This window comes from Pongo abelii, chromosome 1 (genome assembly GCF_028885655.2).
Source record: "Pongo abelii isolate AG06213 chromosome 1, NHGRI_mPonAbe1-v2.0_pri, whole genome shotgun sequence".
In the NCBI taxonomy this organism is placed as follows: Eukaryota; Metazoa; Chordata; class Mammalia; order Primates; family Hominidae; genus Pongo; species Pongo abelii.
The window spans coordinates 96,052,442-96,078,837 of record NC_071985.2 but is presented as its reverse complement, the minus strand read 5'-3'; the positions used below and the strand labels follow the sequence as shown (position 1 = coordinate 96,078,837).

General features: G+C 46.4%; 1 protein-coding gene across 3 annotated transcripts in view; it reads left to right on the top strand.

Moving 5' to 3' along the window:
* The first annotated feature begins 463 nt into the window (after positions 1 to 463).
* TDRD10 (tudor domain containing 10) overlaps positions 464 to 26,396 on the top strand; it is a 47,279-nt gene continuing 21,346 nt past the window's right edge. The window contains exons 1-6 of one of the 3 annotated variants that reach the window (XM_024257163.3): positions 464 to 924; positions 4,780 to 4,808; positions 5,146 to 5,225; positions 6,328 to 6,386; positions 18,215 to 18,285; positions 19,237 to 19,393. In XM_024257163.3, the coding sequence (XP_024112931.1) occupies positions 4,807 to 4,808; positions 5,146 to 5,225; positions 6,328 to 6,386; positions 18,215 to 18,285; positions 19,237 to 19,393 (369 nt within the window). In that variant the 5' untranslated portion in view covers positions 464 to 924; positions 4,780 to 4,806. Of the gene's footprint in view, positions 925 to 4,779; positions 4,809 to 5,103; positions 5,226 to 6,327; positions 6,387 to 18,214; positions 18,286 to 19,236; positions 19,394 to 26,396 lie in introns of all 3 variants that reach the window. The other 2 variants (XM_054552551.2, XM_054552554.2) reach the window with 2 other exon arrangements.

Sequence of the window (26,396 nt, the reverse complement as noted above, 5' to 3'; positions counted from 1 at the left end):
GTTCTCACGAATCGGGGCGCCGAGCGGGCGGGCGCTAGCCTCTGCTCCGGACACGGCAGGCGACAGGCACGACGCGCGGGGGCCCCGCCCGGGCTCGTCTTCAACGCCTGCCCGGCCCGAGGACACCGTGGCTCTCGGAGGCGGCAGGCGGCGGGGGCTTCCCCCTGCTCTTTCCTCCCGCGGTGGGAGAGGCCAGGCCCACGGAAGCCCCCTGCGGCCCAGCCCACGCTCCCAGGGACCAAAGAGGACCGAGCGGAGGCGGCGGGAGTGTCCCCGGCGCCGCGACGGACGGCGGGCGGCCCATCAACTCCGCGCGCCCCTCCCCTCCGCGGCTGGCGCCTCCCAGCCCCGCCACCTCCTGCCCAGAGCTGGGGGCGGCGGGATGAGCGCCATGGCAGAGGCGGGTCCGGGGCTGCGAGCTCGGGAGAAAGGGGCGGCGGCCGCACGTGCGGATCGGCCGCGCCCCACTGAGCAGAGAGCCCCCTTCTGCCGCAGACAGCCCGCGTCTGCACGGAGCGACTCTCGGCCGGGCACTGCCTTCACACGCGCCCAGAAGTGTCACGTGCGCCGCTCACCCCCGGGAAGGAAGCCCCTCGGCCCGCACAGCGCCAGGCGCCCCTCGCCCACCCACTCCGCTCTACTCCACTCTTTCTGCAAACGTTATTTTTGGCGGTAGAGAAGAGATTGCGGGCCGAGGTCTGGGCGCACGGACAACGGTCGACAGCTCCTGCGCTAGTTCCGTTACTCTTCGGTGGCACACGGTCCTGGGCTCCGCGAGGCTCTTCCCGACGTGGCCGCCGGGGATTGGCTGCCGGCAAGCCCCGCCCCGTGCCCCCGGGCTCTGAGGGGGCGGAGCGCGGAGGGAGAAGGCGCGAAGGCTGGGCGTCGCGATCGCAGGTGCTCGCGTGTGGCCCGCGAGACGAGGTATGGCTTGTCGGCCCCAGGTCCCGGGCTGCCAGGCGAGGGTTGGGAGGGAGGGGCGTCGGCAGGTAGCCATGGGAAACGCCCTCGTCCCGATGGAAGGGGGAAAGGGGTCGCTGTTCTCGCGGGGCCGTCGCTCGCTCCCGCCGGGTGGGAGCGGCCCTCCCAGTCCGGATTTGTGCAGGCGGGGAGTGCCGTGTGCAGAACTGTGGCCACTTTATGGGAAAAGACGCCTCTGTCATTCCTCCCTCCCTTCGAAGCCCTTTAAAAACTTTCCGAGGCCGGGCGCGGTGGCTCACGACTGTAATCCCAGCACTTTGGGAGGCCGAGGCGGGCAGATCACCTGAGGTCAAGAGTTCGAGACCAGCCTGGCCAACATGGTGAAACCTGGTCTCTACTAAAAATACAAAAATTAGCCGGGCGTGGTGGTGCGCGCCTATGGTTGCAGCTACTCAGGAGGCCGAGGCAGGAGAATCGCTTGAACCCGGGAGGGGAAGGTTGCAGTGAGCTGAGATCAAGTCATTGCACTCCAGCCTGGGCGACAGAGCGAGACTCCGTCTCAAAAAGACAAAAAAAAAAAAAAAAGAAAAACACCTTTCTGGTTTAAAAAAAGAAATTTAAACTTAGTTTACTGAACGGAAATCTTTTAGTTTAGCAAACTAAATGTGCTGCAGGGGCTGACCAACACTTAGTCCTCGTATACAATGGAAACAGAATGATCGCGACTGTGGACAGCCTCATTTGTGTGGGTGGTGGTTTGTGAGGTGGGAAAGCTAAAATGAAGAAATGCGTGCTCATACTGACGTTCTTGAAAATGCGTATTGACATTTTTTTTAAAGCTTTATTGAGAGATAATTCACATACCATAAAATTCACCTGTTTTAAGTGTGCACCTCAAGTGTTTTCAGTATATTTGGTGTGTTTACAGTACAACCATCGCAACAATCTAATTTTAGAACATCTCCATCACCCCCAAAAGAAATCTCCCATCAATTAGCAGTCACTCCTCATTTCCCTCTCCGCCTCCCCAGACCTAGACAGCCACTAATCTACTTTCTGTCTATACAGATTTGTCTAGTCAGGACTTTTCAGAGAAGTGGAATCATGCAATATGTGGCCTTCTTTCCCTTAGCATCATTTTTCAGATTTATCCAGGTTGTATAGCATGTATTACTACTTCATTCGTTTTATATTGCCAAATAATATTCTGTTGTATTGCTATACTGCACTTTATTCATTCATCAGCTGATGGATATTTGGATTGTTTTCACTTTTTGGCTATTATAAGCAACACTACTATGAATATTTGTGGAAAAGTCTTTGTGTGGACGCATATTTGAATTTCTCTTGAATAGTTACCAAGGAGTGGACTTGCTGGGTCATATGGTAATTCCCTGTCTAACTTTTTGAGAGCCTGCCAAACTTTTCCAAAGTGGCTGCACCATTTTACATTCCTACCAGCAATATGAGGGCTCCTGTTTCTTCATGTCCTCAATACTTGTTAGAGATAGAGGATGTTATCTGTATCTCTTGCTTTTAGCCACCCTGATTGATATGAAGTGTTATCATTGTGGTTTTGATTTGCATTCTCCTAATGGCCAAAGATGCAGAGCATCTTTTCATGTGCTTATTGGCCATTTGTATATCTCCAGAGAAATGTCTAGCAGATCCTTTGCTCACTTTTTAATCGGTTTATTTGTTGTCTTTGTTGGTGAGTTGTAAGAGCTCCTTATGTATTCTTTAGGTCTTTTTAAAAACACAAATAAAGCCTGGCTAACATGGTGAAACCCCATCTCTACTAAAAACACAAAAATTAGCCATCGTGGTAGCGCGTGCCGGTAGTCCCAGCTATCTGGGAGGCTGAGGTGGGAGAATCGCTTGAATCTGGGAGGCAGAGGTTACAGTGAGCCGAGATCGTACCATTGCACTCCAGCCTGGGCAACAGAGTGAGACCCTGTCTCAAAAACAAAAAACAACAACAAAAAAAACTACACAAATAGGTTACTTCTCCAGACCGAACAATAGACTGGAAGGAAACTCAGGACTTTGGAATCATATGGTCATATGGTTTGGATTCACAACAAAAACAGGCTTCTCCCATTTGTGAGCATAGATGCTAAGTGATCTTGGCCAAATACTAGGTTATCATCTCTACATCTCCGAGACTTCATCTGTAAGGTGGGTTAACAATGTCTCCCTCTTAGAGTTTGAGTGAGGATTAAATGAGAATGTGTGTTAGCTGCTTAGCATAGTACCTGGCAGGCCTTAAAGGCATCTTGGACAGATTTATGCTGGGCCTTGGCTTGGGAGGTCTCAGTGCCTGTTCTGTTTCAGAAGCCCATAGGCTTTTCCAGAGACTACCAGGAACTGGGGCTAACATCCTGTATCTCTGATTTTGCCCATAAATCTCTCTCTCCATTTTTATCCATCCATACCTGTCTTTTAATTATCTGAACTACTTTTAGTTCTATTTAGAATTGGTTGCAGCTAAAATGGTTGTTCCCTCCTACAGCTGGGAATAATGTAGAGAAAAGAGTTACTGTTTTATTTTAAAATTTAATGTTTTAATTTATGTTTTCTCTAAAGTACGGGAAAAAAAAATCCCTTTAAAATGACTTTGACAGCCTTGTTATCTGTAGAAAGAGAACCAATGCTCTGGAATCACAGGACTGAGTTACCTCAGTGTCTTTTACAATTTTATAAAATCACCTGATATCCTTGAGCTTTGGTTTTCTCATCTGTAAAATGGGAAGATAATACTCACGGAATTGTAGGAAAGTGCCCATAAAAACCATAAAAATAAACACAATAGCTACCATTTATTGAGTTCTTGACACATGGCAAATACTTTAAGTGCAGTATCTCACTTCACTGCCATGATCTATGACATGGGTGTTTTGATTCTGATTTGACAGATGAAATTTGCCCAAGGTCTCTGGGCTGGACTCACAGATGCATCTAACTCCAAAAGTTCTGTTCTTTCCATAGGCCAGCCACTGTGCGGAGCGGTGTGTGGTTTTAAAGTTGCCCATGCTATCTGTATTAGTTTTCGATTTGCTTTCATAACAAAATACTACAACCTTAGTGGGTTAAACAAGACAAATATTATCCCATAGCTCTGTAAGTCACAAGTCTGACATATGTCTCAGTGGGCTAAAATCAAGGTTTCAACAAGGCTGTGTTCCTTCTGGAGGCTTAGTTGGAGAATCCATTTCCCTGCCTTTTCCAGCTTCCAGAGGGTGCCAGCATTCCTTGGCTTGTGGCCCCTTCCTCCATCTTCAAAGCCAACAACAGTAGTAGAGTCCTTCTCATATCACATCACTTTAACTTTGTTTCTGTTGTCACATCTCTCTCTCTCTTTTTTTTTTTTTTTTTGAGATGTTGTCTCACTCTGTCACCCAGGCTGGAGTGCAGTGGCCCAATCTCAGCTCACTGCAACCTCTGACTCCCGAGTTCAAGCAATTCTCCTGCCTCAGCCTCCTGCGTAGCTGGGATTACAGGTGCCTGTCACCACACCCAGCTAATTTTTGTATTTTTGGTAGAGACAGGGTTTTGCCATGTTGGCCAGGCTGGTCTCGAACTCCTGACCTCAGGTGATCCACCTGCCTCGGCCTCCCAAAGTGTTGGGGTTACAGGTGTGAGCCACTGTGCCAGGCCTGTTTTGTCAGTTGATGGGCAACCTTAACTCCATCTGCAACCTTGCCATGAAATCTAATATATTCATAGGTTCTAGGGATTAGGATGTGGACCACTTTTGGTTGGGGGGGCATTATTCTGCTTACCACAGTACCTATTCAGTGGTTATATGATGGTGAACTATCCTGGCATTCCTCTAACTGTGGCTGGTTGGCTTTGCAGGAGATCCTGTTGGAAAGCAACTGCAGCATGTAAGTCGCTTCTTTTTGCTGATGAGCAAGCCTCGCTCCATCCACCAGCCTTCTCTTTCTCCCATTCCTGTCTCACCATGCCCCGGTCTTAAGAGTCACCCCTGGCATCTCTTGCCAGTCGATCTTAACCCTGAGTATACTTTAACTGTTAGTGATTTAAAAGGTCCAGTGGAGGGCTTCCTGGCTTGGAACCAGATTCTGGGAGGAGGAAGGGAAGCCCTTGGTCAGGAAGGGGAATGGAGGTTTATGCAAGGCCCCTCTGCTTATGCCTGGCACATGTTTCCTTTTGTCGGAGTCTGAGCTTGGGAGGTTCGATGCTGACACCTGTGATTGACAGGTCCTGGAACAGTAGTCACCCCCAACTCTCTGCTAAACTGTTTGGGAAGAATGGCGTGTTGGAGGAGCAGAAGTTTCCAGGTAAGTTAGGCTGGGGGATTCGCTGGTGCTGGGACTCTCATCCTACAACTTGGATTCCAGTTAATGGTTCCCAGTCTGCCCAGTTTCTGTTCAATGTGAAACTTGGTATCTGCCTAGATTCTGCTCTTCCTCCAGTCAGCCACCATGTTTCCTGTCTCATAGTGGATGTGGCGCCTGCCACTGCTGCAATGCAGACCCTTACTCCCTGGTGCACCTGCTGCTCCTAACCCCGTGCTTCTGTTTCATTTGTGCCTTCTTCCAACTTTCCCTCTACCATCTCCAAAGTGATCTTTCTGAAACCTAGGTCTATTGACACCCTGCAACCGGTTACAGCCCTCACCCATATCACCCAGCCAGTGGAATAAACTGTGACTGCTGTGGTACAGCCTTTCATTATTTCATAGTTTGGCCTCATCTGCCTTTCTAGCCTCCTCTCTCACCACTCACTGCATGCAGTGTGCAATCCATCTGGCACCTAGTCCTGGCTATGAGCAATTTCCCAAATATGCTGAGCTTTTTCATATCTCCGTGTCCTGGCATGGGCTGTTCCCTCTGCCTGGATTCCCTTCGGCCTCCCTCCTGCATTCCCCTGGGCCCCTGCATGCTCCCCACTCTCAGCTTAGTGTTAACTCCGGAAGCACAACCCCATGGGTCCCGAAACACTTCATAATACCTCTCTCGTTGAAAGTGCTGGATTCTTGGTGTGCCCATGGCTCTAGGTTCCTGCAGAGTGATCCCCTGCTGGGAAGGCAGGGATATGCACGGCCAGCACTTACCATGGACCACTCCTTAATATTGATAAGTATTGCTGAATGATTGGGGACAGTATAGCCATTCAGTGTTCACGGGGGTGGGGGTATGTTTGTAGGGGTGTATGTGCATGGGAATATTTTAACATTGAAGAAAAAGTGAAGCCAGGTACAGTGGCTCACGCCTGTCATCCCAGGACTTTGGGAGACTGAGGTAGGAGGATTGCTTGAGCCCAGGAATTTGAGACCAGCCTGGGCAACATAGAGAGACCCTGTCTCTACCCTGTGTTCTGACTCCTCTGAATCCTCTAACCGTATGTATGCCTGCCATTTAATGCTGTTTTTCTTCTTAGGATTCAAGAAAAGAGAGACAGAGGTGTATGTTGGCAATCTTCCACTGGATATTTCTAAGGTATTTATTCTTCACGATAGGCTGCTTATCTTCCTTGGCCTTCCCATATGACTTAGTAACCTGCTAGTAACTTAATTTCCCCTGTTTTTAAAGATGTTTGAGAGCTATGATAGTGCAGACAGTCACTCGTTGGTGACTAGGGTAACCAATGCATCACAGTTTGCCTTGGACTTTCTCAGTTTTAGCACTGAAATTCTAATCTGGCATCCTGGACAGTTAGTCCCACTCTTTATCCCTGTATACCTGGATGGTTGGTCAGCCTTCTTGTTATTTTGGGTTGAGGTAGCTTCTTTTTAGGAAGCTTAGCCCTTGTTAGGGCTCAGCTGCTGATCCTTTGGTAATGGGGAGCAGTTGGTTTCAGCCAAAAAAAATGACACCTATTTGATTGTGAAATGAGCTGGTTCGGTCAGTGCTGTGTTAGTGGGACTTAGAGAGTAGAATGTAAGCAATCGTATTTTTGACCCCAGGCACCTTACTGTCGATTTGGAGAGGCCAGACCAACAAACCTGAAATAATTATAAAACAATATAAGTGCTTAAATTTTGTAGTAAGTGTATTTGAAATACAGATGAAAGGAGAATGAAAGTGTGGTCTATTGAATTGAAGCACCACCTGACTTTTTTTTTTTTTTGGCATCTACTACATGCAAAATATTGTGCCTGCAGTTTGGCATGTTTAAAGATAAACAACCTAGTCCTTGCCCTCAAGGCTCTCAATCCTGGAAGAAGGATAAGAGAAACTAACCTTTGTGGAACCCCTGCAGCATGCCAGACATTTTTCAAAATTTTCTTAGTCTCCATTTTCCCTTGCTAACCAGTTCCACTCAATCATCTCTGCCCAGTTGTACCTTATTCCTTTACACTATTTACTATATTTTAACTGTCAGGCATGCTCTAGGAAATAAGCTAAATGCTTTATTCATGTGGTTTTATTAAATTGTGATTGTAACTCTGGGTGGTGGTAATGCCCCCATCTTGGAGATGAGGCAGCCAAGGCTCTGAGAGGTCATGTCCCTCAGCTAAGTACACAGACCTAGTGAGTGGTCAGCCAGGAGTGGAATCCAGGCTCAGTTGCTCCCAAGTCCCATGTTCTTTGCTTTGTGCCAAATCATGTAACCAATAAGATATGGAAATAACTCACCAAATAAAAGATGGACCATTATGTTTTGTCTGACAGAGAGAAGAAAATGGTATTGGAGCATAGTAAGTCATTGTGATCCAATAAATGAAATAATATTCAATCAAAGGGGCAGGTTGGGGGATTCCTGGCACCTGATAGACGAGCCTACTGGGGCTGGTTCTCCTCCCCCATTTTGGCAGGCTGGTCCAACCTGTTACTTGACAGTGAAGTGGGCAGAGGAGCCCTACATGTGGTTCCTGCAATGGTCTGGGGAGGTAAGATACTGAGCAGTTCTGCCACCTCTCTCTTCCCCCCTCCCCAGTAGACCCCATTCCAGAGCCTAGCACCTGGGGCTTGCTTGGCCATACTGTCCCACACCATGGTAAGGGAATGTTTCATCCTTGTCCCCTTCACAGAAAGCAGCAGCCCTCCCCATAGTGCCTTCTTTCAACTCAAACTCGGACCAGCCTCATAGGAAAGATTTGAGCTGTGCTTTAGAGAAGGAGTAGGGTTTTAAAAAGAAATTTCTAGACCAGGCATGGTAGTTTACAGCTATAATCCCAGTACTTTGAGAGGCTGAGGCAGAAGGATCACTTAAGCCCAAGGAGTTGAAGACCAGCCTAGGCAACATAGTGAGACCACATCTCTTAAAAAAAAAAAGAAAAGAGAAAAAGAAATTTTGAATGGTAACATTAATGCCCTGTCAAGAACTGTGAAATGGGCTGGGTGCGGTGTCTCACGCCTGTAATCCCAGCACTTTGGGAGGCCGAGGCGGGCAAATCACAAGGTCAGGAGATTGAGACCATCCTGGCTAACACGGTGAAACCCCGTCTCTACTAAAAATACAAAAAATTAACCGGGTGTGGTGGTGGGCACCTGTAGTCCCAGCTACTCGGGAGGCTGAGGCAGGAGAATGGCGTGAACCTGGGAGGTGGAGCTTGCAGTGAGCCAAGATGGTGCCACTGCACTCCAGCCTGGGCTACAGAGCGAGACTCCGTCTCAAAAAAACAAAAACAAAAACAAAAAAACTGAAACGTCTGAGATTTTACCCTGATTACAAACTAACAAATTGGCCTGCAGCAGTTTCCAGGTTTCTGGTAGAAGACACAAGAATCTTGGGTCAGAGTTGAAAGATCGTCTACTACAGTAGCCAGTATTTTTAAAAAACTTTTCAGGCCAGGCGCGGTGGCTCACGCCTGTAATCCCAGCGCTTTTGGAGGCTGAGACTGGTGGATCACAAGGTCAGGAGATCGAGATCATCCTGGCTAACACGGTGAAACCCTGTCTCTACTAAAAATACAAAAAATTAGCAGGGTGGTGCCTGTAGTCCCAGCTACTTGGGAGGCTGAGGCAGGAGAATGGGGTGAACCCGGGAGGCGGGGCTTGCAGTGAGGCGAGATTGCACCACTGCACTCCAGCCTGGGAGACAGAGCGAGACCCTGTTTCAAAAAAAAAAAAATTTAAAATATATATAATATTTACATATCTTAAAATTTACCATTAACTTTTTTGTTTGTTTGTTTGTTTGAGACAGGATCTCATGTTGTCACCCAGGCTGGAATGCAGTGATGCGATCTCAGCTCATTGCAGCCTCTGCCCTCAAGGCTCAAGCAATCCTCCCACCTCAGCCTCCTACGTAGCTGGGACCACAGGTGTGCACCACCACGCCTGGCTATTTTTTTGTGTTTTTAGTAGAGATGGGGTCTCACCATGTTGCCCAGTCTGGAGAATTTATTATTTAAAAATGTACAATTCAGGCCGGGCATGGTGGCTCATGCCTGTAATCCCAGCACTTTGGGAGGCCGAGGTGGGCGGATCACTTGATATCAGGAGTTTGAGACCAGCCTGGTCAACATGGTGAAACTAATAATACTAATAATACAAATTATTACTAATAATACTAAATAATACTAAAAATTACTAATAATACAAATAATACTAATAATACAAAAATTAGCTGGGTGCAGTGGCTCACACCTGTAATCCCAGCACTTTGGGAGGCTGAGGTGGGCAGATCACAAGGTCAGGAGTTCGAGACCAGCCTGGCCAATGTGGTGAAACCCCATCTCTACTAAAATATAAAAAATTAGCTGGGCGTGGTGGCACGTGCCTGTAGTCCCAGCTACTCGAGAGGCTGAGGCAGGGGAATCACTTCAACCCGGGAGTTGGAGGTTGCAATGAGCCGAGATTGCGTCATTGGACTGCAGCCTGGCAACAGAGCAAGACTCCTTCTCAAACAACAGCAATGACAACAAAAAACAAAAAACAAAAATTAGCCAGGTGTGGTGGCACACACCTGTAATCCCAGCTACTCAGGAGGCTGAGGCACAAGAATCGCTTGAACCCAGGAGACAGGATGCAAGTGAGACAAGATCGTGCCACTGCACTCTAGCCTGGGTGACAGAGTGAAACTGTGTCTCAAAAAAAAAAAAAGTACAATTCAATTATTAATATATTCACAAGATTGTGCAGCTATCAATCCTAATTCCTGAATATTTTCATCACCCCCAAAATAAACCTCATACTCATTAGCAGTCCTTTGCCTTCCCCCTTCCTCCCAGCCCCTGGTAACCACGAATCTACTTTCTGTCTCTTAAGGATTTCCTATTCTGGACATTTTATGTCAATAGAATCATACAATGTGGAATTTTGTGTTTTCTTTCACTAAGCATGTTTTCAGGGTTCATTTGTGTTAGAGTGTGTCTTAGTACTTTGTTCCTTTTTTGTTGCTGTTGTTGTTTGTTTTTGTTTTTAAGACGGAGTTTCGCTCTTGTTGCCCAGGCTGGAGTGCAATGGCTCGATCTCGGCTCACTGCAACCTCCGTCTCCCAGGTTCAAGAAATTCTGCTGCTTCAGTCTCCCGAGTAGCTGGGATTACAGGCATGCGCCACCTCTCCTGGCTAAATTTGTATTTTTAGTAGAGACAGGGTTTCTCCATGATGGTCAGGCTGGTCTCGAACCCCTGACCTCAGATGTTCCGCCCGCCTCAGCCTCCCAAAGTGCTGAGATTACAGGCGTGAGGTACTGTGCCCGGTGACTTTTTCCTATTTTAAGGTGCATATCTTCTAGCTGTGTCTACTGAGAGACATTGGAGCTCTGATTACCCAGTAGCAGTAACACTCCCGGCCCATAGATTGTGTTCTTTCCCACTAAAGAGAACCAGGCCTTCTTAGAGAAATGGCTGATTGCACATCTGGAGCTGTTATGCCAGAAAGCCATCAAAGACTATTGAAGTTTGAATGAAAAGACAGAGGTTTTATTCAGAGGTGATTTATTTAGAGGTGGTGTTCTTAATTCTTGGAGTTTGTGCTGAAGTGTTTGCATGTGAAGCAATGTGGTGTTTGAGATTTGTTTCAGAATAGCCTAGTGGCCGGGAGAGATGTTATGGATGAAATGGGAATGGCCATGAATTGAGAATTGCTGAGGCTGCTGAGTGATAGGCGTATAAGGATTTGTAATACTATTTTATCTATTTTTATTCCGATTTGAAAGTTTCCAAATAAAAAGATACAAGGGCAAGCAAAGAGGGCATCCCATGCGCCAAAGACAGACCAATTTGAGCATCAAGTACTACATTTGATTAAAATTCACCAATGATTTTAAAAAGCATTAATTTGTAGTGGTATCTAAAGAAAGAAATAACACTGGACACAACTGAAAATGGAAAGGTAATGGTTCGTTAACATAAAACTTGATAATTAAAGAGAAGGAAGAAGTATTTATCTTGCTTTTCCAACACCAATGTAATAGCATTTTCAGAGCAAACAACCCTAGTGAATGAGAGAAGGTTCTTTACAGAAGAACTCTAGCTCATAAATGCAGAAGAAATGATAGAATTAGAAAATGACCATTGTGCAAATCCCAGTGAGATACCTATTTCAGACAGTGGTTATCTGAGCTTGCTTAATTCATTAGGTAAAGTATTGTTGGGCAGTTTTACAATGGATGGATTAGGATGTTACCATTTGAACTTGCTGACTAATTTTAGCCTCACTAAAAATGAGATAACCAGATATGAGCCCCCTAAAAAGTGATGCAAGATAAAGGCAACCACAGCATTTTAAAGTATTCTGTCCCAAAAACACCTATACTAGTCAAGCTCTATAGCAGATTTGTAGTCAAAAGGAAATATAGGGAATAGAAGACCAAAATAATGCTGCCATAAAGCAGCAGCACTCTTGTCTGTGGAACAGCTGACCTGATTTCTAGAACAAGTCAGTCACGGAAAAATTAAAGTAGATCTGATAGAGGTTTAAGGAGATTTGGAAGAGACTTAGGGGCTGGCTTTGGTGGCTCACGCCTGTAATCCCAGCAGTTTGGGAGGCCAAGGCGGGTGGATCACCTGAGGTCAGGAGTTTGAGACCACCCTGGCCAGTGTGGTGAAACCTCGTCTCTACTAGAAATACAAAAATTAGCCAGACATGGTGGTGGGTGCCTGTAATTCCAGCTACTCAGGAGGCTGAGACAGGTTATTTGAACCGGGGAGGCGGAGGTTGCAGCGAGCCGAGGTCACACCACTGCATTCCAGCCTGGGTGACAGAGCAAGACTCTGTCTGAAAAATAAAATAGAAGAGACTTAGAAATGATAACGAAATACAATGGTAGCCTTTGTCTTGATCCCGTTTTGGACAAAACAACCACAAAAAGACATTTCTGAGACAATTGGTTAGGTTTACCTGTTGATAGTAAGACATTATTGTTTTTCTTAGTTTGATAATGATGTGTCTAGTGAGAAAATGCCTCTTTGAGGAGTAGGCTAAAGTATTTAAGGGTGAGATGACAGAATGCCCAGGATTCTCTAAGACACTGGTGAACAAGGGGTGGAGAGACAGGGGAAACACACGGAATGGGGGTGCTGGTTAAAGCATGGTGATGGGCTTGTGGGAGTTCATTGTACTCTCTACTTCTGTGTATGTTTGGAATTATTTTATAACAAAAAGTTACCTACATCCAGAACCTGGCACCTGTTGTCACGCCACTGCTCGCACCCCGGCCAACCCACTGCTGTCCCACCTGTATTACTGCCAGGGATCTTAGTTCATTTGTTTGTTTGTTTGTTTGTTTGTTTTTTGAGACAGGGTCTTGCTCTGTCACCCAGGCTGGATTGCAGTGGTGCAGTTATGGCTCACTGCAGCCTCGACCTCCCGGGCCCAAGCAAGCCCCCTATCTTGGCCTCCCATGTAGCTGGGACCACAGGAACACATCACCATACCCAGCTTATTTATTTATTTATTTATTTTTATTTTGTTTTGAGATGGAGCCTTACTCTGTTGTCCAGGCTAGAGTGCAGTAGCGTGATCTTGGCACACTGCAGCCTCCGCCTCTTGGGTTCAAGCGATTCTCCTGCCTCAGCCTCCTGTGTAGCTGAGGTTACAGGCATGCACTACCACACCTGGCTAATTTTTGTATTTTTAGTAGAGACGGGGCTTCACCATATTCGCCATGCTGGTCTCGAACAGCTGACCTCAAATGATCCACCCACCTCGGCTTCCCAGAGTGCTGGGATTATAGGAGTGAGCCACCACGTTCAGCTAATTATAATAAAAATCACCTCTGGCTAATTTTTATGACGGGATTTAGCCATGTTGCTCAGGCTGGTCTCAAACTCCTGGGCTTGGCCTCCCAAAGTGCTGGGATTACAGGTATGAGCCACCGCGCCCAGCCAGCTCCTCTTCTTGCTTCTTCCCAGCTCCCCTGCAGTCTAATCTTAACATAGCAGCCAGAGTGACCCCATAAAGTGGCAAGCAGGTCTTGGCCCCCCTCCACTCAGAAGCCTCCAGTGGCTTCCCTTCTTATTTAGGAAGAGCAGAGTCCCTTGCGGCCCTGCGTGAACCGCTCCCTGTGCCTGCCTCACTCCTGCCTTCTTCCTTGTTTGCTCTACAGCAGGCTCTCTGGCCTCCTTGCTCAGCCCAGAACCTGCCATAGGGCCTTGCACCTGCAGTTTCCTCTGCTCACTGCTCTGCTTCAGAGGTGGCCTTCTCAGACGCCCTCCCTGGCTCTTCTCCCTCAGTTGCAGCCCCCATTCTTCCTGTCCTTCCTGCTCTGTGTCTCCTTAATACTTTCCACCATCGAACTCACCACACCTGCTGCTTACTCCTCTTTTTTATTTTTTGAGATGGAATTTCGCTCTCGTCACCCTGGCTGGAGTGCAATGGCGTGATCTTGGCTCACTGCCACCTCTGCCTCCTGGGTTCAAGCGATTCTCCTGCCTCAGCCTCCTGAGTAGCTGGGATTACAGGCACCCATCACCACACCCAGTTAATTTTTGTATTTTTTTAGTAGAGGCGGGGTTTCACCATGTTGGCCAGGCTGATCTCAAACTCCTGACCTCAGGTGATCTGCCTGCCTTGGCCTCCAGAAGTGCTGGGATTACAGGCGTGAGCCACCGTGCCTGGCCACCTGCTACTTACTCCTCTTAGTGATGATCTCTTCCCCGTAAAAGATGAGCCCAGCAGGGCTCTGCTTTCTGCACCTAACACATTTCTAGCACAGAGTGGGCACCTAATAAGTATCTATTGAATGAAAGAGTGAGAGGAAGTGAAGATAGCATAGATGACTTTTTCAAGGATTTTAGTCAAAAAGAAGAGTAGGAAGATGGAGTGGTAGCAGGAGGGGTGTATGGGGTCTGAGGCATTATGTGTAATAAGTATTAACATGGCGAATTTGTATGCTCATCCAGTGGAGAGGGAAACTGGTGCTGGAAAGAGAGGAGCTGATTTAGCGGCAGAGGCTTCGAGAAGGTGGGAAGGAAGGGATTGGGGCAGGGACAGGTCTTCCACATAGAGGGATGAGTACAGATACGGGGGTGGTGGGAGAATGGAAGTTCCCCTTTGGTTGCTTCTCTTTTCTCAGTGAAGTAAAAATCAGGGTTCTCTGCTGAATAGAAAGGATGTGCAAAGTGTGTGCGGTAGTTTTTTCTGGGAGAGTGGGGGGCTGATGATGAGGAATAGGTAGTAGGAATGCCATGAAGTACTGGACACCAGGTAGTGATTGCAGTGATAGACCCTGGCACCTAAGCTGGTTAACGAGCACAGCAGGGGCCAGGAACATTGCACGGTAGCTCACGCCTGTCATCCCAGCCCTTTGGGAGGCCCAGGTGGGTGGATTGCTTGAGTTTAGGAGTTTCAGATTAGCCTGGGCAACATGACAAAACCCCATCTCTACAAAAAATACAGAAGTGAGCCAGGCATAGTGGTGCATGCTGTAATCTCAGCTATTTGGGAGGCTGAGGTGGGAGGTTGGCTTGAGCCTGGGAGGCAGTGGCTGTAGTGAGCCAAGATCATGCCACTGCACTCCAGCCTGAGCAACAGAGCCAGACCCTGACTCAGAAAAAAAAAAAAAAAAAAAAAAAAAAAGGCACAGCAAGGACATTGTAGGTTTGGGTGGGGCAGAACGGTTAGGAGAAAAGGGTCAGAGTCAGGCGTTTGCAGGAGGGTGGAAAGCGGTGGAGTCTGAAGGGTCACAGTACTGGGGAGTGTAGTTGGAGAACCAGAGGTGTGAGCGGGAAAGATAGGAGGGGGTCAGAGAGCGCGGGGTTCAAAGCTGTCATTTGGGGGTGCGCATTGGGAATGACCATGTCTGGGCTGTGCCCTGGAAAGCAGGGAGCTGAGGTGCTGGGCAGGTGGTTGTTGATCCCTCACCTTCTGTCTGCATATTTGTCTGTGGCTTGCTTTGATCATGTCCGTGTTGGCATGTGCAGCTCTAAGCAGTAATTTTGGCTGTTACAATATTCTTTTGTATGAACCTACCACAGTGTGTTTACCTGCAAATAGACATTCCAGTTCTTAGGTTGTACCATATGAAATAGCTGGTATTGGACCTTTTTTTTTTTTTTGAGACGGATCTCGTTCTTGTTGCCCAGGCTGGAATGCAATGGTGCGATCTCGGCTCACTGCAACCTCCACCCCCTGGGGTTTAAGGGATTCTCCTGCCTCAGCCTCCCAAGTAGCTGGGATTACAGGCATCCGCCACCACACCTGGCTAATTTTGTATTTTTAGTAGAGACGGGGTTTCACCATGTTGGTCAGGCTAGTCTCAAACTCCTGATCTCAGGTGATCTGCCCACCTTGGCCTCCCAAAGTGCTGGGATTACAGGTGTGAGCCACCGCGCCCGGCTTGGACCATTTTTTTAATCTGCAAAATCATCAGTTTCACATGGCTCACACTAATATTTTCCTAGTTTTTGCTTCCTCAAGCAGAGCTTCAGTGAACCGGCTTGTACGCATATTGGTGTGTGAGGTGCGAGTGCCTCTGGGACCTGTACCTAGGTGTGGGGCATCAGGGCCACACGGGCCTCACAGCTAGACCAGGAAGGGGACTGACTTGCACTCCCACCAGCAGCACAGGGTTCCTCTATCATGAATGTTTGGTGTTGTCCAACTGTTAAATTGCTGCCAGTTGGATGGGCATGAAATTACTTAGCACATAGGTGAGTGCAGTAACCTCCTGCCTGTCTGGCACAAAGTCAGTGGTCCATAAATGCTGGTGCCGTAACTAATAGCAGGTTATCAATCTCTTAAACCATGTGGTTGGAGGTGATTGACTGGAAGGGATGTGTCTTTAAGTGAAATAGGTTACAAAGCAGAAGGTACAGTATGATTTCATGATATTTATAGTAGATGTGCAGTGTTCATATTTTGGTAGCAGAATTATGGACAATACTTCTAGTTTGCTTATCTGTGTTTTTAAAAATATTCTACAACAAACATTTAATGTCTTTGTAATTTAAAAAATCCAGTAAGTTACTTTTATGATTTAAAATGAGATATGCATGAGGCAATTTTAGCTTAATGTACCAAGCCTCCTTTCAAATCTATAATTGATCAAAACTTTTTTTTTTTTTTGAGATGGAGTCTTGCTCTGTCGCCCAGGCTGGAGTGCAGTGGTGCGATCTTGGTTCACTGCAAGCTCCACCTCCCGGGTTCACGCCATTCTCCTGCCTCAGCCTTCTGAGTAGCTGGGACTACAGGTGCCCGCCACCATGCCCGGCTAATTTTTTTTGTATTTTTAGTAGAGACGGGGTTTCACTGCGTTAGCCAGGATGGTCTTGATCTCCTGACCTCGTGATCTGCTTGCCTCAGCCTCCCAGGGTGCTGGGATTACAGGCATGTGAGCCACTGTGCCCAGCCACATAGTAAATACTTTATGCGTTGAAGGCCATTGTAGCCTGAAAGCAGCTGTAGACAATGAGTGAATGGATGTGCATGGCTGTGTTCCAGTAAAACTATTTACAAAAAAAGGTGGTGGACTGGATTTGGCGCAAGGTCATGGTTTCCTGATAACTGCCAAAATACTAGTTTTCTGTTTTATTTTAGTAATGGTAAAACCTGAGAAGAAAACTATGGTTTTGCACAATATAATGGAAGAAAAATGTAGGATTTGAAGTTAAGAGTCTGGAGTTCAAGTCCTAATTCTAAATTGGCTATATAGCCATAGAGACGTCATTTAACCTCTCTGATCCTTATTTTATGCCTCTGTGCAATGAGTATAGTAATAATGTGTACTTTATAGGGTGGTTGTGAAAACCAAATGGAATAAAGGATATGAAAGTGCTTGGTAAACTGAAAATGCTAAGCACACATTGCTCGTTCTCACAAATTGCTTGTTGTTCAGCATCTTTTAGATTCATGTGTAATAAACATTAAATATTTGAGTAAAGCAAATTAGAAAATTTGAATGTAAATGTAATATAAACATGAAGACTGAGAAAAATGAGTTATACAGAATGCATTTCTATTTTCCTAAGCCAACAAAGTGACTTTGGAAGATGGTATAAATATAAATTTTTTTCCAAAATAGGGTTTTCCAGAGAAAAATTGGTTTTCATCATGGTTGTGAAATTTTATAATCATTAACACTCTTGTGGGGAAGCCGAGAAAGGAGGAAGTATTGAGGGGTGCAGGCAGGAGGTGAAAGAGCTGAACCTGAAGTGAGGCCGTCACAGTGGGCAGCGAGCGCATGTCTGTGACCTGCAAGAAAGCATTTCAGTAGGGCTGGAACCAGCCTGGCGCAGGCAGTCAGGAGGGAGTGGGCAGGGAAGAAACGGAGGCATTAAGTGGAGACGGCTCTTTCTACAAGTTTGGCAGAAAAGAGGAAAAATAGGGTGTAATTCAAAAAGGCCTCAGGGTGGCATAGATGTTATCATAAAGCAGGGGAGGTTGGTGCCTTTGTGGAGACAGCAACCCAAGCCTGCGGAGCAGGACGGGGAGGAGGGGATGGGGTGAGGAAGACGGCCTGAGGGCAGACTAGGAGAGGAGATAAGAAGGGTGTGGGGAAATGTCGGGGGAAGAGGAAGGGAACCATATCCCTGGGCAGAGGCCGGGCAGGGTTGAGAAGCAGTGAGGAGGAGGTACTCGCAAAGCTGCGGAAGTCACTTCTTCCTGGGAGCATACCCTGACCACCTCCTTTCCCTCCAAATCTGGATTAAACGACAGGCCGTGTGCGCCCATAGCCAGCTGTATGTGCAGTGATGAAACGGTGTGTTTACTTAATTCTCTTGTCTGCATCCCTGCTTGACTGGTGAGCTTCACTGAAGACAGGGCTGCGGTCTTTCTTGTCTATCCTACAAAACATGGCACATACAGCACATAATAGATCCTCATTAAGTATGAGTTAAATCGGGTCCAGACTAGCTGGCTGGAGATCTGAAACCTTGAGAAGTGTTGTAAGTTATGTCTCTGGGTCTCTCTCTTTTAAACCCTGCTGTTGTAGGAGGAAATTCTGTACCTTCTAAAGGACTTCAACCCTCTTGATGTCCACAAAATCCAGAATGGCTGCAAATGGTAATGACTGTTTTTTCTTTGTTTTCTTTGGGAAGCAGCTCCTTTCCTCCCTGTCCATTTTGCTAATGTACTCATGTTGCAGACTAGCCCAGCAACCGCCACATCCACACCCACTGTGACTTGGCAAAGGAACATTTGGGAAACCCCCTTTCCATATTTAACCCTGTGACCCAGCAGTGAATACTGTCTTATCAACACAACCCTGGCTTAGAAGTCCAGAGACCTGGGTATATTTTTGGTCATGTCCTTGCTGTGTTTTCTGACTTGAGATAAGTTACTATACCACCCTAAGCCTTAGTTGTTCCTGAAAACCAAACCTACTTATATTTTCCCTTTCTTATTTTCAAGGCAGTAAAAAGTGCTTTGAACGTTTGTTTGTTTGACACAGGGTCTCACTGTCTCTCAGGCTGGAGTGCTGTGGTGCAGTCTCGACTCACTGCAACTTCCACCTCCCAGGCTCAAGCAATCCTCCCACCTCAGCCTCCGAAGTAGCTGGGACTACAGGTGTACACCACCACATCCGGCTAATTTTTGTATTTTTTTTGTAGAGATGGGGCTTTGCTATGTTGCCCAGACTGGTCTGGAACTCCTGGGTTCAAGCGATCCGCCTGTCTTGGCCTCCCAAAGTGCTGGGATTGCAGATATGAGCCACCACACCTGGCTTGCTTTGAACTTTTGGGGCAGTAGTATTAAAGAAACTCAAAGTCATAGACATACGATGCATAGTGAAAGTCAGCTCATTTCTTCTGCTCCTTAGAGACCCATGACAGTATCTCACACTGGCCCAGCCCCAAGTCTGGACATACTTGTAGCTTGCTTGTGAACAGTTCATCTTCTGTCACTGCAGAGAGAAAGGACACTGCCCTTCCAGCTCGGGCTTGGTGCCTCCCTGCAGCTCTGGGCTTCTCTGGAGATGGGCTCAAAGCCGTCCTCTCTCTCTTCCCTTTTCAGCTTTGCATTTGTAGATCTGGGCTCCATGCAGAAAGTAACACTTGCAATCCAGGAGCTGAATGGCAAACTCTTCCACAAGCGAAAACTGTTCGTGAATACAAGCAAAAGGCCCCCCAAGAGGACCCCTGATGTGATCCAGCAGCCCCGGGCGCCGTTGGTATGTCTTCTGGCCTTTCTGCTCTGGGGCGTTCCATTTTCACCCTTTAGAGCGTGGCTGACTTTGCTTTCAGTGCTTTCATCCTCCTCCAGTCCAGTCTGACTGTGGAGAAGAAGACAGGGTCTCGGGTGAAATCAGGGAACTTTTATGTGACCTTTAACAGTCAGAGGTAAGGTCAGATGCAGAAAACTTGGAATTTGTAAATTAAGGAGACTATATTTTTGGCAAGGATAAAAAGGGTCATTAGGCAATTCAGTCAGGGCTTTTTCAACCTGGAATATTGAAACTTAGGTTTTCCTTGTTAATGTAGCAAACATTGAGTGTCTACTGTTTGTACAGCCTTGTTCTGGCTGCTGGTGTGAAGTGTAAGACAAAAGTCAATAAAATCCAGCTCTTCCTGGCAGGGAGATAAACATTGCCAAATATGAGGTATGGGGGGCAGTTAATGGTGGAGGCTGCCTCTGCAGGCAGAGAAGATAAGGTCCATAACTAACCCCTGGGAGCTTCCCTCAAAAGGAGGAGGGCCCATTCTCCGTACGCAGAGGTGAACCAGGAGAAAAAGATCCCATTCCAGAGCCTGAAGTGTTAGTGCTAGAAGCCGACTTGGCTGCACATACGAGGAAATCTGAACAATAGTAGCTTAAACAAGTTAGCAATTTGTTTTTCTTTCCTACAGAAGTCAGGAGGTAGGGAGTCCGGGGTTGCTATGGGGCCTCCATGGTGGTATCAGGGTTCTAGGCAGGAAGAAGGGGAGAAGCAGAGGGCAAAAGGGGCCTGTGTCCTCTTAAAAGATGCATTTTCCAGAAGCCTTGACCACAGTTCTTCTTGTGTTTCACTGGATGTCCCAGTAACTCATGGTCTTAAGTGCACAGATGCTGAGAGATGTAGTTTTAAAAGATAGACACATTGTTGCTAAACTTGGGGTTCTGTCAGCAAGGAAGCAGAGCATGCATATGGCTGGCAGTTAACAAGGTCAGCCACAAAGCTGGAGAAGTTGGAGGTGGAAGCCGAGAGATGGGTTGGAATTATTGACTACAGTCAGATTTTCAGAGGTGGGCCAGGCGCAATGGCTCATACCTGTAATCCCAATGCTTTGGGAGACCGAGGCAGGAGGATGGCTTAAAGCTAGGACTTTGAGACCAACCTAGCCAACATAGCAAGACCCCATCTCTATAAACAGGAAAAAAAAAAAAAAGATTGTCAGAGGTGACTCCCTTTGCTAATTTCAAACTCTTTCTCTTCCTTTCTCTATTAAGCCCTCTTTGAAAGGGCAGACTGTCAGACTATACTGCTTAGCAACCTTCCTGGCAGCAGTTGTCTGCTCTTCTCTGTGTTATGCCCTTCACTGAAAACTTCAGCTTCTGGCTCATTATCTTTCTGTCCTATTATCATGCAAATTTAGCATCCATGTGGATGATTTGACTAAGAGTCCAGTCGCTTACTTCCTGGACCATTGTATCTTTTTTTTTTTTGAGACAGGGTCTCATTCTGTTGCCCAGGCTGGAGTGCAGTGGAGTGATCTCAGCTCACTGCAACCTCTGCCTCCTGGGTTCAAGGGATTCTCCCACCTCAGCTGGGACTACAGGTGTGAACCACCATGCCTGGCTAATTTTTATATTTTTTTGATAGAGACAGGGTTTCACCACGTTGACCAGGCTGATCTCGAACTCCTGACCTCAAATGATCTGTCCACCTCAGCCTCCCAAAGTGCTGGGATTACAGGCATGAGCCACTGCACCCCACCTGGATTGTTGTGTCTTTAATGATCTTTTCTTCCACTTGGTCACAGTTTCTCATTCCCCTAGCTGTATTTCAGACCTTGTCATTGCTGTAACCATTTCAAGCATCCCACTCTGCGCTGTCCCCCAGTCTTTGCAGCTCTCTTACTCTGGAAGAATGGTTCTCAAGCTTTAACAAGCATCAGAATCAACAAAAGGGTTTGTGAACACAGCTTTCTGAGCCCTAGCCCCAGCGATTCTGACTCAGTACATGTAGGGTAGGGCCTGGGAATTAGCACAAGCTTCAGGTGGTGCTGATGCTCCTGGCCCTGGGACCACATTTTAGTAGCAAGGCTCTACAGCCTCAGTCCAACAGTTGATGCACTGGCACACATAGGCACCCAAAGTCTGCTGACCCCACCATTTCTTCATTATTCAATATTCTGTTTGTTCTCTCATTTCCCTCTTAGCCTAGATTCTATAGTCAATAACTACCTTAGTTCAAACATCTTTAACTCCATTGCCCTTTTCTCACTAGGTTATAGCTTGCAGAACACTAATCCTAGTTGAACCCAGCCCTCTGCCTGTTCTGAACCCACCCTCTGAGCCCCTGAAGACATTCACACAACCTTGCTAACTGGTCTCAGTATATGTGTATGGTCACAGGCTTTCCCACTCTTCCAAACTGACCTGTTTTGGAATTCTCTGATCTTTTCTCCTCCTATGTCCAATCTGCTCTTAAGCCCATCTAATGAATTTTCTATTTTAGATATTTTTCAACTTCCATTTTATTCTTTTTTCCCATTTCTCTGCTGGCCTTTTTCATCTTTTCACCTATTTTGTCTCTTTTTTAAGATTAACATTTTTATAATAGTTATTATAAAATCATTTTCTGCTAATTCCAACATTTGTGTCATTTGTGGATCTGCTTCTGTTGACATTTATCCCTTGATTATGGGTAAAATTTTCAGGCCCCTTTACAAATAGTTTTGTTTTTTCCTGAGACAGGGTGTTGCTTTGTTACCCGGGCTGGAGGGCAGTGGCTCAGTCATAGCTCACTGCAACCTTCACCTCTTGGGCTCAAGCCATCCTCCCACCTTAGCCTCCCTAGTAGCTAGGACTACAGGCATGCACCACTATGCCTGGCTAATTTTTGTATTTTTTGTAGAAATGGGGTTTCACCATGTTGCCCAGGCTGGTCTCGAACTCCTGGGCTTAAGTGATCTGCCCACCTTGGCCTCTCAGAGTGCTGGGATTATAGCCATGAGCTGAGCCACTGCACCCAGCCTATAGTAATTTTTTATTGTATGTTGGATATTATGGATGCTATATCGTGGAGACTTCTGTTATTGTCCTCTAAATGGTGTTGAAATTTTTCTAGCAAGGATTAAATTACTAGCAGATCTTTTATCCTATTAAGGGTTTTTGTGTGTGTGTCACAGTTAGGATTGGAATGTTTCATTGTGAGCCTTTTTCTTGGATAACATCATTTTTCCTAAGGCTTGGCTTTTGTAGGGTCTCAGATGAGTGCTCTGGGTGCTTGCTAAGGTCTGTCCCCCTTGCTGGGTTGGAACTCCATTGTCTCCAGCACTGTGAGACCTCTGGCATCTGTGTCCTCTCTCAGAGCGCTCTCCCCCACCTTCACAGCAACTGTTCTCTTTAAGGCCTCCCAGTACTTGTCCTGCACCACGGACAGCTTAGGCCTCAACCAAGGACCTGAGGCAGACACCTAGATTCCTTGGACTTCTGTGTGGCTCCTTCCTCTCTGGTCCTCTGTCCCCAAATTCTTGTCACCTAAACTCTGTTGCTGCCCAGTGAGACTGCCACTTTCTGCTTGGGCTCTATTTCCTTTTGCTGTGGTTTGGGAAAATGCCCCCAGGCAGAAGGTCAGGGTGAATGTGGCACTCACGCGCTTTCCTTTGCTCAGGAAACAGCCCTCTGCCATTCACTCTCATTAGTCCTGTGCTGGAAATGGTGAGTTCCTGTATTTTGTCCAGTTTTAGAGTTGTTTAGGGTGAGAGTTAAGTTGTGTCATGCCAGAACCAGATACTGGGAAAGAGAATCATGGCTCTCACCTTTTTTTCTCTTGGGATAAAGATGATTTCCCAGTATTCCCACTGCTTTTAAATTAGAAATAAGTACACAAAAGCCGAACACAAAATCCCCATAAATGTGGACATTTAAAAGCATTCCTATGTAAACAACACATGGGTCAAAGAAGAATTTATAAAGAAACTTAAAAACACTTAGAACTGAATAATGAGGAAAATACTAAAAAACTGAAAAGTTTTGGGATATAGTGAAGGCAATATTTAGAGGTTCGTCCAATCTTAGATGAGCAAAGAAGAAAGGTTGAATATTAATGAGCTAAGAGTTGATTGAAGAAGTAGGTAAAAACATTTTAAAATCCAAATAGGAAGTAGACATTAATGGCCAGGCACGGTGGCTAACACCTGTAATTCCAGCTCTTTGGGAGGCCAAGGTGGGCAGATAATCTGAAGTCAGGAGTTCAAGACCAGCCTGGCCAACATGGCGAAACCCCATCACTACTAAAAAATACAAAAATTAGCCGGGCATGGTGGCGGGTGCCTGTAATCCCAGCTACTTGGGAGGCTGAGGCAGGGAGAATTGCTTGAACCCCAGAGGCAGAGGTTACAGTGAGCCGAAATTGCGCCACTGCACTCCAGCCTGGGCAACAGAGCAAGATTCCGTCTCAAAAAAAAAAAAAAAGAGGCTGGGCGTGGTGGCTTACGCCTGTAATCCTAGCACTTTGGGAGGCTGAGGCAGGTGGATCACAAGGTCAGGAGTTTGAGACCACCCTGGCCAATATGGTAAAACCCCATCTCTAATAAAAAAAAATACAAAAATTAGCCAGGCGTGGTGGCGTGTGCCTGTAGTCCCAGCTACTCGGGAGGCTGAGGCAGGAAAGTTGCTTGAACCTGGGAGGTGGAGGTTGCAGTGAGCCAAGATTGCGCCACTGCACTCCAGCCTGGTGACAGAGTGAGACTCCATCTCAAAAAAAAAAAAAAAAAAAAAAAATCTAGCCAGGCCTACAGGCACTTTGGCAGGCTGAGGTAGTAGGATCACTTGAGCCTGGGAGTTGTAGTGAGTTATGGTAATGCCACTTCACTCCAGCCTGGGCAATGGAGTGAGACCCGTTCTCTAAAAAACAAACAAACAACAACAAAAAAAACCCAAAACAACTTTCACAGATTTTCTTTTTTTTTTTTTTTTTTTTGAGACAAAGTCTTGCTCTGTCACTTGGCTGGAGTGCAGTGGTGCGATCTCAGCTTACTGCAACCTCTGCCTCCTGGGTTCAAGCGATTCTCCTGCCTCAGTCTCTCAAGCAGCTGGGATTACAGCCACACGCCAGCACGCCCAGCTAATTTTTGTATTTTTGTAGAAATGGGGTTTCACCATGTTGGCCAGGCTGATCTCAAACTCCTGACCTTGTGATCCGCCCTTCTTGGTCTCCCAAAGTGCTGGGATTACAGGCATGAGCCACGGTGCCCGGCCTAATTTTTGTATTTTTTGGTATGGACGGGGTTTCAGCATGTTGGCCAGGCTGGTCTGCAACTCCTGACCTCAAGTAATCGCCCGCCTCAGCCTCCCAAAGTGCTGGGATTACAGGCGTGAGCCACCGCACCTGGCCTGAATTTTTTTTTTTTTTAGACAGAGTCTCGCTCTTGTCACGAGGCTGGAGTGCAGTGGCACAGTCTTGGCTCACTGCAACCTCCGCCTTCTGGGTTCAAGCAATTCTTCCAGCCTCAGCCTCCCGAGTAGCTGGGATTACAGGCGCCCACCACCACACCCGCCTAGTTTTTGTATTTTTTTGGTATGGATGGGGTTTCAACATGTTGGCCAGGCTGGTCTTCAACTCCTGACCTCAAGTAATCGCCCGCCTCGGCCTCCCAAAGTGCTGGGATTACAGGCGTGAGCCACCGCACCCGGCCTGAATTTTTTTTTTTTTTTTTTTTTTTTTAGACAGAGTCTCACTCTTGTCACCCAGGCTAGAGTACAGTGGCACAGTCTTGGCTCACTGCAACCTCTGCCTTCTGGGTTCAAGCAATTCTCCCTGCCTCAGCCTCCCAAATAGCTGGGATTACAGGTGCCTGCCACCACGCCCGCCTAATTTTTGTATTTTTAATACAGACAGGATTTCGCCATGTTGGCCAGGCTGGTCTCAAACTCCTGACCTTAGGTGATCCGCCTGCCTCTGCCTCCCAAAGTGCTGGGATTACAGGCATGAACCACTGCGCCTGGCCCTGAATTTTTTAAAATATTTGTTGAGTCTATGGATGCAGAAACCACAGATATGGAAGACCAATTGTATTGGCTTAAGGCCAGACAGTTTGACCAATAAAATATAATCGAGAACTCAAAAAGAGGCTCATTCGTACGCAGAAACTGTTATTCAGGTAGAGTGGTAGATCTCTGGGGAAAGGATACACACTTCAGTAAATTGAACTGGGACAATTGCTTATTCATGTAGAAAACTATGAAATTATATCCCTACCTTATCCCACGCACAAAAATACTAGGTGGATTATAAACTTGGCAGTGAAAGGCAAAACTTAAAAACTTTTAGAAGAAACATAGTAGAATATCTTTACGATCTCAGTGAAGATGATCTTATCAGATGTCCTACCGGATATGATCTCAGATAGGATGAGATTTGTCAAGGCATAAAGCATCAGGTGAAAAAAAAAGATGGATAAGTTAAAATAAAGACCACCTCTTTGAAAGTTGATATATAAAGCCTCTTTGAAAGTTGATATATAAAGAAAGATAAATTCAAGCCAAGAACTGGGAGAAGATATTTGCAATAATATATATAACTAATAAAGGATCAGGAAAGGTGTCATAAGACTTTGGCCAGTGATTCAAATATGGCCTACTGCCCATTTTTATACTGCTGGCAAGCTAAAAATGTTTTTTTTAATTACACTTTTTATTTTGAGATTAATAGCAGATTCACATACAATTGTAACAACAATACAGAAAGATCCGGTGTACTCTTTATCCAGTTTCTCCCCAGTGGTAACATCTTACAAAAACTATCACAACTAGGATAGTAACATTGACCCAGTCCAGATACAGAACATTTTACTTTTTGTCTTTTGTTTGTTCTATAGTTTTTGTTTCTCTGTTTTCCTGAGGCTTACTTGAACATTTTTTAGAATTCCATTTCTTGGCTGAGTGCAGTGGCTTCATGCCTGTAATCCCAGCACTTTGGGAGGCCAAGGTGAGGCCAGAAGTTTGAGAACAACCTGGTCAACATAGGG